This window comes from Oncorhynchus nerka, linkage group LG2, assembly GCF_034236695.1.
Source record: "Oncorhynchus nerka isolate Pitt River linkage group LG2, Oner_Uvic_2.0, whole genome shotgun sequence".
NCBI classification, from domain to species: domain Eukaryota; kingdom Metazoa; phylum Chordata; class Actinopteri; order Salmoniformes; family Salmonidae; genus Oncorhynchus; species Oncorhynchus nerka.
The window spans coordinates 72,920,690-72,935,626 of NC_088397.1; the positions used below are offsets into that span (position 1 = coordinate 72,920,690).

The 14,937-nt window shown below is 43.1% G+C and overlaps 1 protein-coding gene across 1 annotated transcript in view; it reads right to left on the reverse strand.

The window, feature by feature from the left end:
• LOC115141908 (protein hinderin-like) overlaps positions 1-14,885 on the reverse strand; it is a 28,515-nt gene extending 13,630 nt beyond the window's left edge. The window contains exons 1-5 of the mRNA XM_029681295.2: positions 14,785-14,885; positions 12,684-12,719; positions 12,307-12,578; positions 11,815-11,915; positions 6,986-7,101 (exon numbers count right to left, since the gene is read on the reverse strand). Of these exons, the coding sequence (XP_029537155.1) occupies positions 6,986-7,101; positions 11,815-11,915; positions 12,307-12,578; positions 12,684-12,719; positions 14,785-14,839 (580 nt within the window). The 5' untranslated portion in view covers positions 14,840-14,885. The remainder of the gene's footprint in view (positions 1-6,985; positions 7,102-11,814; positions 11,916-12,306; positions 12,579-12,683; positions 12,720-14,784) is intronic.
• Between the last annotated feature and the right edge of the window lie 52 nt (positions 14,886-14,937).

Genomic DNA, 14,937 nt, shown 5'->3' on the forward strand with positions numbered 1-14,937 from the left:
GTTAGGTCACGGTGATGGTTAATTGATGAAAGTGTACTGTTAGCATAACTGCCTTATAGCCAATACAAATAAAACAGTTTACAATCAACCCAACCAAATACCAATAAATATACTTGCTAACAATCACTATAGCTTAAGGTTTACTCTGTCTATTGATGGTATTAAAAGGTCTAACAAAAATTGTGACAAAGAAAATTTTAAGTTTAGCCCTTTAACCATTGCCTAAGGGAGGAGGGTAGAGACACTTATTTCAACCACGGCCACTGACAGAATAGTAAGGTAATTGATTAAAAAAGTAGTATGTGATTTGTGAAGCACAAACTCAGAATTGATATCTACCCTTTTTACCTCTCCAAGACATCATGCCAAGGAGAAATAACCAACTACAAGCTTATTCAAATCTTACATTTTATTCAGCACTTGAGCTCCAAAATGGTCCTGACAAACAACATTTCAACAAGAACGCTTTCACTCATCTCTCATTGCGGGTCTTTAGATAGGAGAGATATACACATCCTCCCCTTGATAACCTGACTCTGGTAGATAAGACTGTCATGGAATTAGACTTTACAAGTCTTCCCCTTGTCTGTTTGCCTTTGGTGTTTCCTTAACCTTTAAAAGATCCATCTGGAACCCTACGTCTCAGAACTCTTTACGACTCCGTGTGTGCGTTAAAGACCGGTTATCCCCTCGGGGTGCTTTAATCAAAGGGTTTTCCCCCCTCAAATTTGTTTTTAATGGAGTTTAGAAGTTTTGTGCAAATGCCAGGTCTCCCAGTCAAAGTGCCTTTAATTGAGTTGTGCTTTTCTAATTTCCCAGCTCTGCTGCCAATTGTGCAATTTACCAACAGGCGATTACTTTTCATATTTCGCAGCGTTTTCCCCCTAAATTGACGGCTCTCACCACGTCGGTTTGACCTGAGTGGAATCATTAAAGAGGACATCAAGGAGGGTGGGGGGTGCAAAAGTAGAGGAAACAGGGTAATTATGGGATGCTGTTGGAATTATAGAAAAGTTGCCAGGTGAGGCCAAGAGACTGAGCCTGACAGTGTTAGCTCGCTTAGAATCAACTGGTGGTGCTGTAACTGGTCATAAAAAGGTAAGAAACGAAAGTATGTGGACAACCTTTTAAATTAGTGGATTCAGCCATTTCAGCCGCACCTGTTGGTAACAGGTGTATAAAATTGAGCACACAGCCATGCAATCTCCATAGACAAACATTGTCAGTATAATGGCATTACTGAAGAGCTCAGTGACTTTCAACATGGTACCGTCATAGGATGCCACCTTTCTAAACAAATTTCTGCCCTGCCAAATTTCTGCCCTGCCAGAGATGCCCTGGTCAACTATAAGTGCTGTTATTGTGAAGTGGAAATGTCTAGGAGCAACAACGGCTTAGCCCCGAAGAGGTAGATCATACAAGCTCACAGAATGGGATCGCAGAGTGCTGAAGCGCGCAGAAATGTCTACGGTTGCAACTGCCTCTGGAAGCAACATCAGCATAAGAACTGTTCTTCAGGAAATGGGTTTCCATGGCCAAGTAGCCGCGTCGGCATGCTTTACACCACGCGTCGGCTGGAGTGGTGTAAAGCACGCCGCCATTGGACTCAGGCTCCTCAGTTCCGGTGAAGGGAAATTTACATTTACATTTACATTTAAGTCATTTAGCAGACGCTCTTATCCAGAGCGACTTACAAATTGGTGCGTTCACCTTATGACATCCAGTGGAAATCTTAACGTTACAGCATACAATAACATTCTAGACGATTCTGTGCTTCCAACTTTGTGGCAACATTTTGGGGTAGGCCCATTCCTGTTTCAGCATGACAATGCACAAAGCACGGGGCAGCTGTTATAGCAGCAAAGTGGGACCAACTCCATATTAATGCCCATGATTTTGGAATGAGATGTTCGATGAGCAGGGATCCACATACCTTTGGTCTTGTAGTGTATGACAGAATTCAGTGCATCAAGAAGAACAAGATTACCAAGACATGAGAGAAGAGCAAATGCCACAGTCCCACAAGATAAAACGTCAGAGAAGGAAACGGTTTCAAACACTGAATGTAATCCACAGTGAACTCAGACATGGGGCAAATGTCATTTTAAAATGTCAAGACTCAAAATCGTGGAAAAAGCAGGAGGGAATGGAGGTACGTGGGCATGTAATAACACTCATGGAGTATCTGTCATACCACTGAGGTTTGCAGTGGAGATATCAAGCTGTATACAATGCTGCCCCCTGCTGACAGGTAAGAATAGCTTTTTAATTATTTAGTGGCAGACTGGGCTGCAGTGTGTGCAAATACATATGGCTGTCTTTTAAATCAGTGACTGATACAGATCTGGGAAGGCAAGAGAACACCGGCAGGCACTGTGGCCCTCAAAGACTGGATTTGAGGATACTTCACACAGACAATGCCAGTGAGATAGGCCCTCTGTATTAGAGGTCGACGATTATGATTTTTCAACGCCTATACCGATAATTGGAGGACCAAAAAAAGCCGATACCGATTAATCGGCCGATTTTTTTATATAAAATATATATTTGTAATAATGATAATTACAACAATACCGAATGAGCACTTATTTTAACTTCATATAATACATCAATAAAATCAATTCAGTCTCAAATAAATAATGAAACATGTTCAATTTGGTTTAAATACTGCAAAAACTAAGTGTTGGAGAAGAAAGTAAAAGTGCAATATGTGCCAGGTAAAAAAGCTAACGTTTAAGTTCCTTGCTCAGAACATATGAAAGCTGGTGGTTCCTTTTAACATGAGTCTTCAATATTCCCAGGTAAGACGTTTTAGGTTGTAGTTATTATTGGAATTATAGGACCATTTCTCTCTATACCATTTGTATTTCATTAACCTTTGACTATTGGATGTTCTTATAGGCACTTTAGTATTGCCAGTGTAACAGTATAGCTTCCATCCCTGTCCTCGCTCCTACCTGGGCTCGAACCAGGAACACAACGACAACAGCCACTCTCGAAGCAGCGTTACCCATGAGGAGCAAGGGGAATAACTACTCCAAGTCTCAGAGCGAGTGACGTTTGAAACGCTATTAGCGTGCACACCGCAAACTAGCTAGCCATTACACATCGGTTACACCAGCCTAATCTCGGGAGTTGATAGGCTTGAAGTCATTAACAGCAGAGCTGCTGGCAAAACGCATGAAAGTGCTGTTTGAATGAATGCTCACGAGCCTACTGGTGCCTACCATCGCTCAGTCAGACTGCTCTATCAAATCATAGACTTAGTTATAACATAATAACACACAGAAATACGAGCCTTAGGTCATTAATATGGTCGAATCCGGAAACTATCATCTCGAAAACAAGACGTTTATTCTTTCAGTGAAATACGGAACCGTTCCGTATTTTATCTAACGGGTGGCATCCCCAAGTCTAAATATTGCTGTTACATTGCACAACCATCAATGTTATGTCATAATTATGTACAACTGCTGCATATACCCTGACTGCTTGCACAGAACGCAAGAGAAGTGAGACAATCTCCCTACTTAGAATAAATTCATATTAGCAGGCAATATTAACTAAATATGCATGTTTAAAAAATATATACTTGTGTAGTGATTTTAAAAAATGCATTGATATTTATGGTTAGGTACACATTGGTGCAACGACAGTGCTTTTTTTGCGAATGCGCTTGTTAAATCAACCGTTTGGCGAAGTAGGCTGTGATTCAATGATAAATTAACAGGCACCGCATCGATTATATGCAACGCAGGACAAGCTAGAGAAACTAGTAATATCATCAACCATGTGTAGTTAGTAGTCTTGGCTCTGACGGAAACATGGATCACCACAGACAACACCGCTACTCCTACTGCTCTCTCTTCGTCCGCCCACGTGCTCTCGCACACCCCGAGAGCTTCTGGTCAGCGGGGTGGTGGCACCGGGATCCTCATCTCTCCCAAGTGGTCATTCTCTCTTTCTCCCCTTACCCATCTGTCTATCGCCTCCTTTGAATTCCATGCTGTCACAGTTACCAGCCCTTTCAAGCTTAACATCCTTATCATTTATCGCCCTCGAGGTTCCCTCGGAGAGTTCATCAATGAGCTTGATGCCTTGATAAGCTCCTTTCCTGAGGACGGCTCACCTCTCACAGTTCTGGGCGACTTTAACCTCCCCACGTCTACCTTTGACTCATTCCTCTCTGCCTCCTTCTTTCCACTCCTCTCCTCTTTTGACCTCACCCTCTCACCTTCCCCCCCTACTCACAAGGCAGGCAATACGCTCGACCTCATCTTTACTAGATGCTGTTCCTCCACTAACCTCATTGCAACTCCCCTCCAAGTCTCCGACCACTACCTTGTATCCTTTTCCCTCTCGCTCTCATCCAACACTTCCCACACTGCCCCTACTCGGATGGTATCGCGCCGTCCCAACCTTCGCTCTCTCTCCCCCGCTTCTCTCTCCTCTTCCATCCTATCATCTCTTCCCTCTGCTCAAACCTTCTCCAACCTATCTCCTGATTCTGCCTCCTCAACCCTCCTCTCCTCCCTTTCTGCATCCTTTGACTCTCTATGTCCCCTATCCTCCAGGCCGGCTCGGTCCTCCCCTCCCGCTCCGTGGCTCGACGACTCATTGCGAGCTCACAGAACAGGGCTCCGGGCAGCCGAGCGGAAATGGAGGAAAACTCGCCTCCCTGCGGACCTGGCATCCTTTCACTCCCTCCTCTCTACATTTTCCTCCTCTGTCTCTGCTGCTAAAGCCACTTTCTACCACTCTAAATTCCAAGCATCTGCCTCTAACCCTAGGAAGCTCTTTGCCACCTTCTCCTCCCTCTTGAATCCTCCTCCCCCTCCCCCCCCTCCTCCCTCTCTGCAGATGACTTCGTCAACCATTTTGAAAAGAAGGTCGACGACATCCGATCCTCGTTTGCTAAGTCAAACGACACCGCTGGTTCTGCTCACACTGCCCTACCCTGTGCTCTGACCTCTTTCTCCCCTCTCTCTCAGATGACATCTCGCGTCTTGTGACGGCCGGCCGCCCAACAACCTGCCCGCTTGACCCTATCCCCTCCTCTCTTCTCCAGACCATCTCCGGTGACCTTCTCCCTTACCTCACCTCGCTCATCAACTCATCCCTGACCGCTGGCTACGTCCCTCCCGTCTTCAAGAGAGCGAGAGTTGCACCCCTTCTGAAAAAACCTACACTCGATCCCTCCGATGTCAACAACTACAGACCAGTATCCCTTCTTTCTTTTCTCTCCAAAACTCTTGAACGTGCCGTCCTTGGCCAGCTCTCCCGCTATCTCTCTCAGAATGACCTTCTTGATCCAAATCAGTCAGGTTTCAAGACTAGTCATTCAACTGAGACTGCTCTTCTCTGTATCACGGAGGCGCTCCGCACTGCTAAAGCTAACTCTCTCTCCTCTGCTCTCATCCTTCTAGACCTATCGGCTGCCTTCGATACTGTGAACCATCAGATCCTCCTCTCCACCCTCTCCGAGTTGGGCATCTCCGGCGCGGCCCACGCTTGATTGCGTCCTACCTGACAGGTCGCTCCTACCAGGTGGCGTGGCGAGAATCCGTCTCCTCACCACGTGCTCTCACCACTGGTGTCCCCCAGGGCTCTGTTCTAGGCCCTCTCCTATTCTCGCTATACACCAAGTCACTTGGCTCTGTCATAACCTCACATGGTCTCTCCTATCATTGCTATGCAGACGACACACAATTAATCTTCTCCTTTCCCCCTTCTGACGACCAGGTGGCGAATCGCATCTCTGCATGTCTGGCAGACATATCAGTGTGGATGACGGATCATCACCTCAAGCTGAACCTCGGCAAGACGGAGCTGCTCTTCCTCCCGGGGAAGGACTGCCCGTTCCATGATCTCGCCATCACGGTTGACAACTCCATTGTGTCCTCGTCCCAGAGCGCTAAGAACCTTGGCGTGATCCTGGACAACACCCTGTCGTTCTCAAATAACATCAAGGCGGTGGCCCGTTCCTGTAGGTTCATGCTCTACAACATCCGCAGAGTACGACCCTGCCTCACACAGGAAGCGGCGCAGGTCCTAATCCAGGCACTTGTCATCTCCCGTCTGGATTACTGCAACTCGCTGTTGGCTGGGCTCCCTGCCTGTGCCATTAAACCCCTACAACTCATCCAGAACGCCGCAGCCGTCTGGTGTTCAACCTTCCCAAGTTCTCTCACGTCACCCCGCTCCTCCGCTCTCTCCACTGGCTTCCAGTTGAAGCTCGCATCCGCTACAAGACCATGGTGCTTGCCTACGGAGCTGTGAGGGGAACGGCACCTCACTACCTCCAGGCTCTGATCAGGCCCTACACCCAAACAAGGGCACTGCGTTCATCCACCTCTGGCCTGCTCGCCTCCCTACCACTGAGGAAGTACAGTTCCCGCTCAGCCCAGTCAAAACTGTTCGCTGCTCTGGCCCCCCAATGGTGGAACAAACTCCCTCACGACGCCAGGACAGCGGAGTCAATCACCACCTTCCGGAGACACCTGAAACCCCACCTCTTTAAGGAATACCTAGGATAGGATAAAGTAATCCTTCTCCCCCCTTAAAAGACCTAGATGCACTATTGTAAAGTGGCTGTTCCACTGGATGTCATAAGGTGAAAGCACCAATTTGTAAGTCGCTCTGGATAAGAGCGTCTGCTAAATGACTTAAATGTAATGTAATGTAAATGTAAATGTTAACTAGTGATTATGTTAAGATTGATTGTTTTTTATAAGATAAGTTTAATGCTAGCTAGCACCATACCTTGGCTCCTTGCTGCACTCGCATAACAGGTAGTCAAGCCTGCCACGCAGGCTCCTCGTGGAGTGCAATATAATCAGCCACAATCGGTCAAAATTGGTGTCCAAAAATGCAGATTACCGATTGTTATGAGAACTTGAAATCGGCCCTAATTAAATCGTCCATTCCGATTAATCGGTCAACCTCTACTCTGTATGTCTGTGTGCATCCATGGAGAAAAGGATACTCTCTCTCTCTTGTACAATGAGCTGGTTCTGCTGCTCCAGCTGTAGAATCTTGCACTCAAAGTTCTCCTGTTCAACCTTCAACCTCTGTACCGACTCCTCCTTCTCCTCACTCACTCTGGGAAAGAAGAGGTAGAGGGTCAGGGATTATAGCAGTGTACCCCCTGAATAAACTTAATTCTTGAGAACATTTCTTAGGGCTGATCCCATTTAGTCAAGTGGTCGATATGCTGTTGGTTGACCGAGATTTCATTAGTCGAGCAGTTGCAATTACATATATTTTTTTCATGGTGCAAAAGACATCTGTCTGATTCATGCCTGTCCAGTGGACAACTCCATTGAGGCGACCACGGGGATGGCACAGTCCATCACTCTAACACATGTGATACTGAAATTGTACATGGTTATATTATGTAAAAAATAATGGTGTAACACTAATACATCTAATATTATAACAAATGCGCTTTCTCCCGCGGTGGATACGGTCTCTGTCCACAGTTCTAAAACAATTTTCAGTGCGCCGTATAATTGGCGCCCTTCCCTATGTTGTGCATAATAGCAAAGTTAACCAGAATAATGGGTGGGATTGAGAACAATGCAGCGGAGGCAGCAGCAACAGAAAAGAGGAAAGAGCCTTTGCCTTAGCCTAATTGTCTAAGAAAATTGAGGAGAGGAAACCCCACCTTAATTAGGCCAATAATCAATCGCCTAACTGTTAAATGTCCCTGGCTTTATAAATCATCCATATACAGTATCAGTCAAAAGGACATACTTACTCATTCCAGGATTTTTCATTATTTTTACATTGTAGAATAATAGTGAAGACATCAAAACTATGAAATAACACATATGGAATCATGTAGTAACCAAAAAAGCGTTAAAAACATCTAAATATATTCTATATATTTGAGATTCTTCAAAGTAGCCACACTTTGCCTTAATGACAGCTTTGCACTCTTGGCTTGCTTCTGTTGCCTGTTTGAGAGTTTAATTGCCTACTGATTCCGTGAGCACTTAAGCCTCATGCAACGGAAAAAAAAGTTTGATTTAGCAATTTCACAGATTTGGCTGTTTTTAAGATTTGCTCTGCTATAATAAAGGCTTTACAATTGTTTTTCGTTACAACCGACTGGTATTACTTTGAATTTATTTAGTGTTGTATACACTATTCCAATCACGCAGAAAAAAATATAGTAATCTAACACCACTTTTTGTCACACATATGCACGCAGCTCTCACTCCTATACCCACCTTTTTCTTGATCTCATTATTGTTATTATTACAATTATTATTATACACATCATTATAATAAGTAATGTCGTTATGATTAGTCGGCTTTGTATAGTTGCCTTGTATAACCATCATTGAGCTGTAGGCCTAAGAGCGTGTCCTGTCTAGTCTTAATACCGTAACTTACTAAGGCCTAAATTTCAATATACTGTATAGGCTACTGTATCAATCAATCATTCCTTCATGCCATCACACAGCATACGAGACATTCATGCTTTGAAATGCAATCAAGCATTTTTGTTATACAATTAAATAAAGGGAGCTTTCATTAATTAACTTAAACAATAAATAAACCTGCAATGTAAATGTTTTTATTCTGCTGTAATAAAGACTATATACAGTGCCTTGCGAAAGTATTCGGCCCCCTTGAACTTTGCGACCTTTTGCCACATTTCAGGCTTCAAACATAAAGATATAAAACTGTATTTTTTTGGGAAGAATCAACAACAAGTGGGACACAATCATGAAGTGGAACGACATTTATTGGATATTTCAAACTTTTTTAACAAATCAAAAACTGAAAAATTGGGCGTGCAAAATTATTCAGCCCCCTTAAGTTAATACTTTGTAGCGCCACATTTTGCTGCGATTACAGCTGTAAGTCGCTTGGGGTATGTCTCTATCAGTTTTGCACATCGAGAGACTGAAATTTTTCCCATTCCTCCTTGCAAAACAGCTCGAGCTCAGTGAGGTTGGATGGAGAGCATTTGTGAACAGCAGTTTTCAGTTCTTTCCACAGATTCTCGATTGGATTCAGGTCTGGACTTTGACTTGGCCATTCTAACACCTGGATATGTTTATTTTTGAACCATTCCATTGTAGATTTTGCTTTATGTTTTAGATCATTGTCTTGTTGGAAGACAAATCTCCGTCCCAGTCTCAGGTCTTTTGCAGACTCCATCAGGTTTTCTTCCAGAATGGTCCTGTATTTGGCTCCATCCATCCTCCCATCAATTTTAACCATCTTCCCTGTCCCTGCTGAAGAAAAGCAGGCCCAAACCATGATGCTGCCACCACCATGTTTGACAGTGGGGATGGTGTGTTCAGGGTGATGAGCTGTGTTGCTTTTACGCCAAACATAACGTTTTGCATTGTTGCCAAAAAGTTAAATTTTGGTTTCATCTGACCAGAGCACCTTCTTCCACATGTTTGGTGTGTCTCCCAGGTGGCTTGTGGCAAACTTTAAACAACACTTTTTATGGATATCTTTAAGAAATGGCTTTCTTCTTGCCACTCTTCCATAAAGGCCAGATTTGTGCAATATACGACTGATTGTTGTCCTATGGACAGAGTCTCCCACCTCAGCTGTAGATCTCTGCAGTTCATCCAGAGTGATCATGGGCCTCTTGGCTGCATCTCTGATCAGTCTTCTCCTTGTATGAGCTGAAAGTTTAGAGGGACGGCCAGGTCTTGGTAGATTTGCAGTGGTCTGATACTCCTTCCATTTCAATATTATCGCTTGCACAGTGCTCCTTGGGATGTTTAAAGCTTGGGAAATATTTTTGTATCCAAATCCGGCTTTAAACTTCTTCACAACAGTATCTCGGACCTGCCTGGTGTGTTCCTTGTTCTTCATGATGCTCTCTGCGCTTTTAACGGACCTCTGAGACTATCACAGTGCAGGTGCATTTATACGGAGACTTGATTACACACAGGTGGATTGTATTTATCATCATTAGTCATTTATGTCAACATTGGATCATTCAGAGATCCTCACTGAACTTCTGGAGAGAGTTTGCTGCACTGAAAGTAAAGGGGCTGAATAATTTTGCACGCCCAATTTTTCAGTTTTTGATTTGTTAAAAAAGTTTGAAATATCCAATAAATGTCGTTCCACTTCATGATTGTGTCCCACTTGTTGTTGATTCTTCACAAAAAAATAAAGTTTTATATCTTTATGTTTGAAGCATGAAATGTGGCAAAAGGTCGCGAAGTTCAAGGGGGCCGAATACTTTCGCAAGGCACTGTATTTATTTCATTAGAACAGACTGAGGTACACTTATTTATTTAGTATTGTTTACACCGTTCCAAATGGTCAGAAATAATATTGTAATCTAACAGCAACGGTTTGGCACACATAATACTCTCGCAATGCTTGCTCTTATACCCTCCTTTTTCTTGATCTCCAGTAGTTTCCACAACTAAGTCAAATGTCTTCCATAGATCTGACTTCCCCTGTGACCTAAATTGCTTTCTACCACCTGAGGAACATTGCCAAGGTACGGCCGCTTCTCTCTCAGGCTGATGCAGAGAGACTCAGCCATGCTTTTATTACAAGTAGGCTTGACTACTGTAATGCTCTCCTGTCTGGTCTACCCAAGAAATCCATTGGTCAATTGCAAAACATACAAAATGCTGCAGTACGGGTACTGACCAAGACCAGATGGAGAGCACACATTACACCGGTTTAAGGTCTCTGCACTGGCTGCCTATGAGTTTTAGAATTCATTTTAATATTATTCTGTTGGTTTTTAGACATGCCCAGTAGGTCGCTCATGTCCTCTGCCATTGGCCTTTTAATTATATCAAAGCCTAGGACCAAGAGGCATGCAGAGGCAGCCTTTCATTATTAGGCCCCAGCCTCTGGAATAGCCTGCCAGAGAACATGAAGGTGGCCGAAACTGTGGACATATTTAAAAGAGATTTTAAAACACGTTTTTAGCTTTGCTTTTCCTTGCAGTGCTTTTTAGATGTTGAGTGTCTCATTCTTTTGTTTTTTATCCTCTTATGTTTGTTGTGTAGTAAATATTTCAGCTTTTATTTTCATTGTTTTTATTTTTCCTGTAAAGCACATTGAGTTGGACTCCATTTCTGAAATGTGATGTATAAATAAAGCTTGAATTGATTTCCCTCCTTAGCAACCAGTAAACAATCGCCCGTTTCAAGTTTATTTTTTACTTCCTCCACATCCATTTTGCTGTCACGTGTTACTGTGTTCGGAGTTTCTTATAACCAATTGATTGATGTGATAATGATAGGCTATAGGTCAGGCTGTTGGTCACATGCATGCGATATTTACATGTTTCACGTAAAGAGAGCAGGGCCATATTTTTCATAAACAAATTAGGGATTTCGGGAACAACTTTTTAGTCAGAAACAAGTAAGAAACTAAATAGCTGAAATTACGTTGTAGCTTCAGCACGGATAGTGCAATAAACACTTGCTGTGGTGCCTTTTCAATACAGTAGGGAGGAGAGCGAGACAACATGCACCAGTAACACAGGCACTCGCTGTATTTTTTTTAACACAGTGTGACCATCGGGCTCTTTTTTGAGTAATTTGTGTATGTTAATTATTTAATCAAATAGTGTCAGACAAGCTCAGTAGATATGCAGTTGATTTTATTCAAACACATAGGGTGTGTCTGTTTATATATGGAAAAATAAGTTTAAACATTTCAACAAATAGATTGGTCGAAAGAACAGGACGACTATGGGTCGACCAAGATTTTTTTCAGTCGTGGACAGCCCTAATATCTCTACACACCCACTCCCTGCCAAACACACACACAAAATCCCTCTTATGATGAATGAGCAGTTACCTGGCCAGCTCCTGGATGAGGTTGGCGATGCGCCGTTTATCCTCAGGACAGAGGTCCTTCAGAGAGGCCCTGCTCTTAGCCTGGGTCACCTCAGAGAGTGCCTGAGCAAAAGACAGTTTTTTTATGAATCACATAAAACAGAAAGCCTTAGATCATGAAAAAAAAAAAAGAGCGCAAAACAGTGCAGTATATTGAGTGACACTACCCTATTGGATGTCAGCCTGTTTCTGCTTTTCTATCTTACCTGGTTTGGCCAAATTAGCAAGCATTGTTTGATCAGGCATGAGATCAACTTAGAACAACTTAGAACATCTGAGAAAAGAGGGCCAATATCAATTTCAATCAGAAATGTTTGATTCATCCACATCCCTGTTGAATGAAGAAATAGCTGTGTACCCAGGCTTTATGTTTGCAAGGGCCTGTTCCGACTGGAGAGGCTATTAGCTAGTAACCAGTTAGGGTCAAGGGAGAGGTCCCTCTTGGCAAACCTACCTGCGAGGTGGTGAGGAGATGCTGCCGAGTGGCTGGGCTGGGGGATGGGACTGTGGCTTCAGGTGCGATCTGGAGCTGTCCTCTACCCATGGAGGACTCAGAGACAGAGGACAGGGAAAGAGGCTGGCCTCGCTTTTTATTGCCCCATCCCAGAGGAGCCTCTCCTCGGATCTGACAGCCATATTTGGCCCTCATTTTCACCTTTCTTTCACTGCTGTTGGACCAGGAGCCCGACTTAAAAGCTGTCCGAAAGTGTCCCTCTTTGTTCACTCCTGAGTGACAGAAACATGGAAAATGCAGTAACATTAGCAGCCAGCAATAGGAAAAGTGGTCAGAACTATCTCACACATGCCTTTGACAAGTGCTAATGTCCTCACCTGGAATGAACACCACAGGTTGGTCTTCATCTGATGCTGTGTGAATTGAATTAGGAAATATATTTGGTGGTCTCTAACAAGACCGTCACTTCAATAAAAATCAGCATGTTGTAATTGGCTTAGGCAAGCCAATGAACTGGGTTCAGAAAGTGGCTGGCATTTGTTTATTAGCCGACGTTAGCCAACTTCCCAAAAATAGAAAGCGGACACCTAATTAGTTAACTAGGCAAAATTAGCTACATTTGAACATTTTAGTAATTTGCTCTTATCCAGAGCAACTTACAGTAAGTAGTAAGTGCATACATTATCATACTGGTCCCCCAAGGAAATCGAACCCACAACCCTGGCGTTGCCAGCACCATGCTCTCCCAACTAAGCCACACCGGACTACAAACATTTGAATAGGTATTTCATTGGTTCTTCATTCATTGGTACTTCATTACCAGAAGAAATGGACCCTACCGCTACGCTTGTTTACACTGAGCTCAGAACACAATCATGGTTACATTAAGACACTGGAGCAAGTGCGAGATATTGGTTGGAAATTGTACCTCAAAGCAGTTATGGGACGTGCCACTGTACTTCAAATTGTACCTTTATCTACACTACTCCATCGAAAAGATTGAAATACTGCTAGTTTTCCCAGGAAAACTGCCCTTTTCGTCCTTATGCTAGCTACCAGTAGCCACTATGGAATGGCACGTTGTGTTGAACAACAAAGGAGTTGATTGGCTGACACTGCCATTCCAAAATGGCTGTGGTGGATACTGCTAGTTAGCATGAGGATGAAAATGGCAGTTTTCTGGGAAAACTAGCAATATTTCAATCTTCTCGATGGAGCAGTACAAATCAAAAATGTGGAATTCAGTGGCCTATCCCATCCTTACATTGAATTCTAAGTCAGGCAGAAATAAGCATTTGAATTTGGAATAGATCCACAGGAAAGTATAATTACAACTTTTTCATATTTCTACCACCTGGAGCATGCTCAGAACCATGTAAACATGTGCACAAGCTCCACAAGTATGCATGCTTCTTCCTGTGCATGTATTTTTATGTTGTGTGTACACTTCAGGTGATATAAATCTTCTACACACTACCAGCACTTTGAAAAGTTGATGTAAATATCCACTTTCTTGTGGATAGATTCTCACATTCCTAATGCCAAAAGGACCAACCACATGGACAACTGGTAAAGTACCTTAACATTTAATTTGATTCTACATTTGGCTTGTAGAGATCACAAGAAAGTTTCCTGATTCAAACACAAATTTCTGCCAGAAATAGAATTCAATGCAATTCAATGTCAAGGTTCCAGGCAAATCCAATCCCTGCATTGTGGTACATTTCCTATCCATATTTCGCACTGGCACCATGGTGTCTTTAATGCAATCAAATATAACTGTACTTGTCATATGCAACGAATACAACAAGTGTAGACCTTACCGTGAAATTCTTACTTACAAGTCCTTAACCAACAGTGCAGATCAATAAGAGTTAAGAAATATTTACCAAATAAACTAAAGTAAAAAAATTTAAAAAGTATTTAAAAAGTAACAATAACAAGGCTATATACAGGGGACACCGGTACCGAGTCAGTGTGCGGGAGTACAGGTTAGTTGAGGTAATTTGAACATGTAGGTAGGGGTGAAGTAACTATGCATAGATAATAAACAGCAAGTAGCAGCAGTGTACAAAACAAATGGGGGGGGTAAAGCTATTATGGAGCCATTTGGTCCTAGATTTGGCGCTCTGGTACTGCTTGCTGTGCGGTAATGATTGCGTCCCGACCTGAATGCAGTTCAAGTCTTAAAGAAGTGTAACGGTAGGGTCGGTATCTTCTGGCAAGGTATATCACATTACAGCTACCGATCAGTTTTCCAGCCAGGTGAGAAACCACTAGCTAGCTAACGTAAACTAGCCAATTAAATCCAGATTTGCTAAAGTTAGCTAGCATGATTTAATGTTTATAGCTAGTTAGCAAATTCACCACACAACACCCGGCTTGTTAGTTATACGTATCCAACCTTCATCAACATACTGACAATATTGACTATAAGATACGGGGACTGTCTTTGATAGAAACCAAGTAAAAGGATACTGTCATTGATCCAAAAAAATCCTGAGTCGTTCTTTCCCATTTCTGCCGCAGCCATATTGAATCAACCGCCACTCACAAAATGCCAAGGATTGCCAGGTTATTCTTCTTTGGGATTTGATTGGCGGTCGGATTCAACTTTTACGTGCATACACC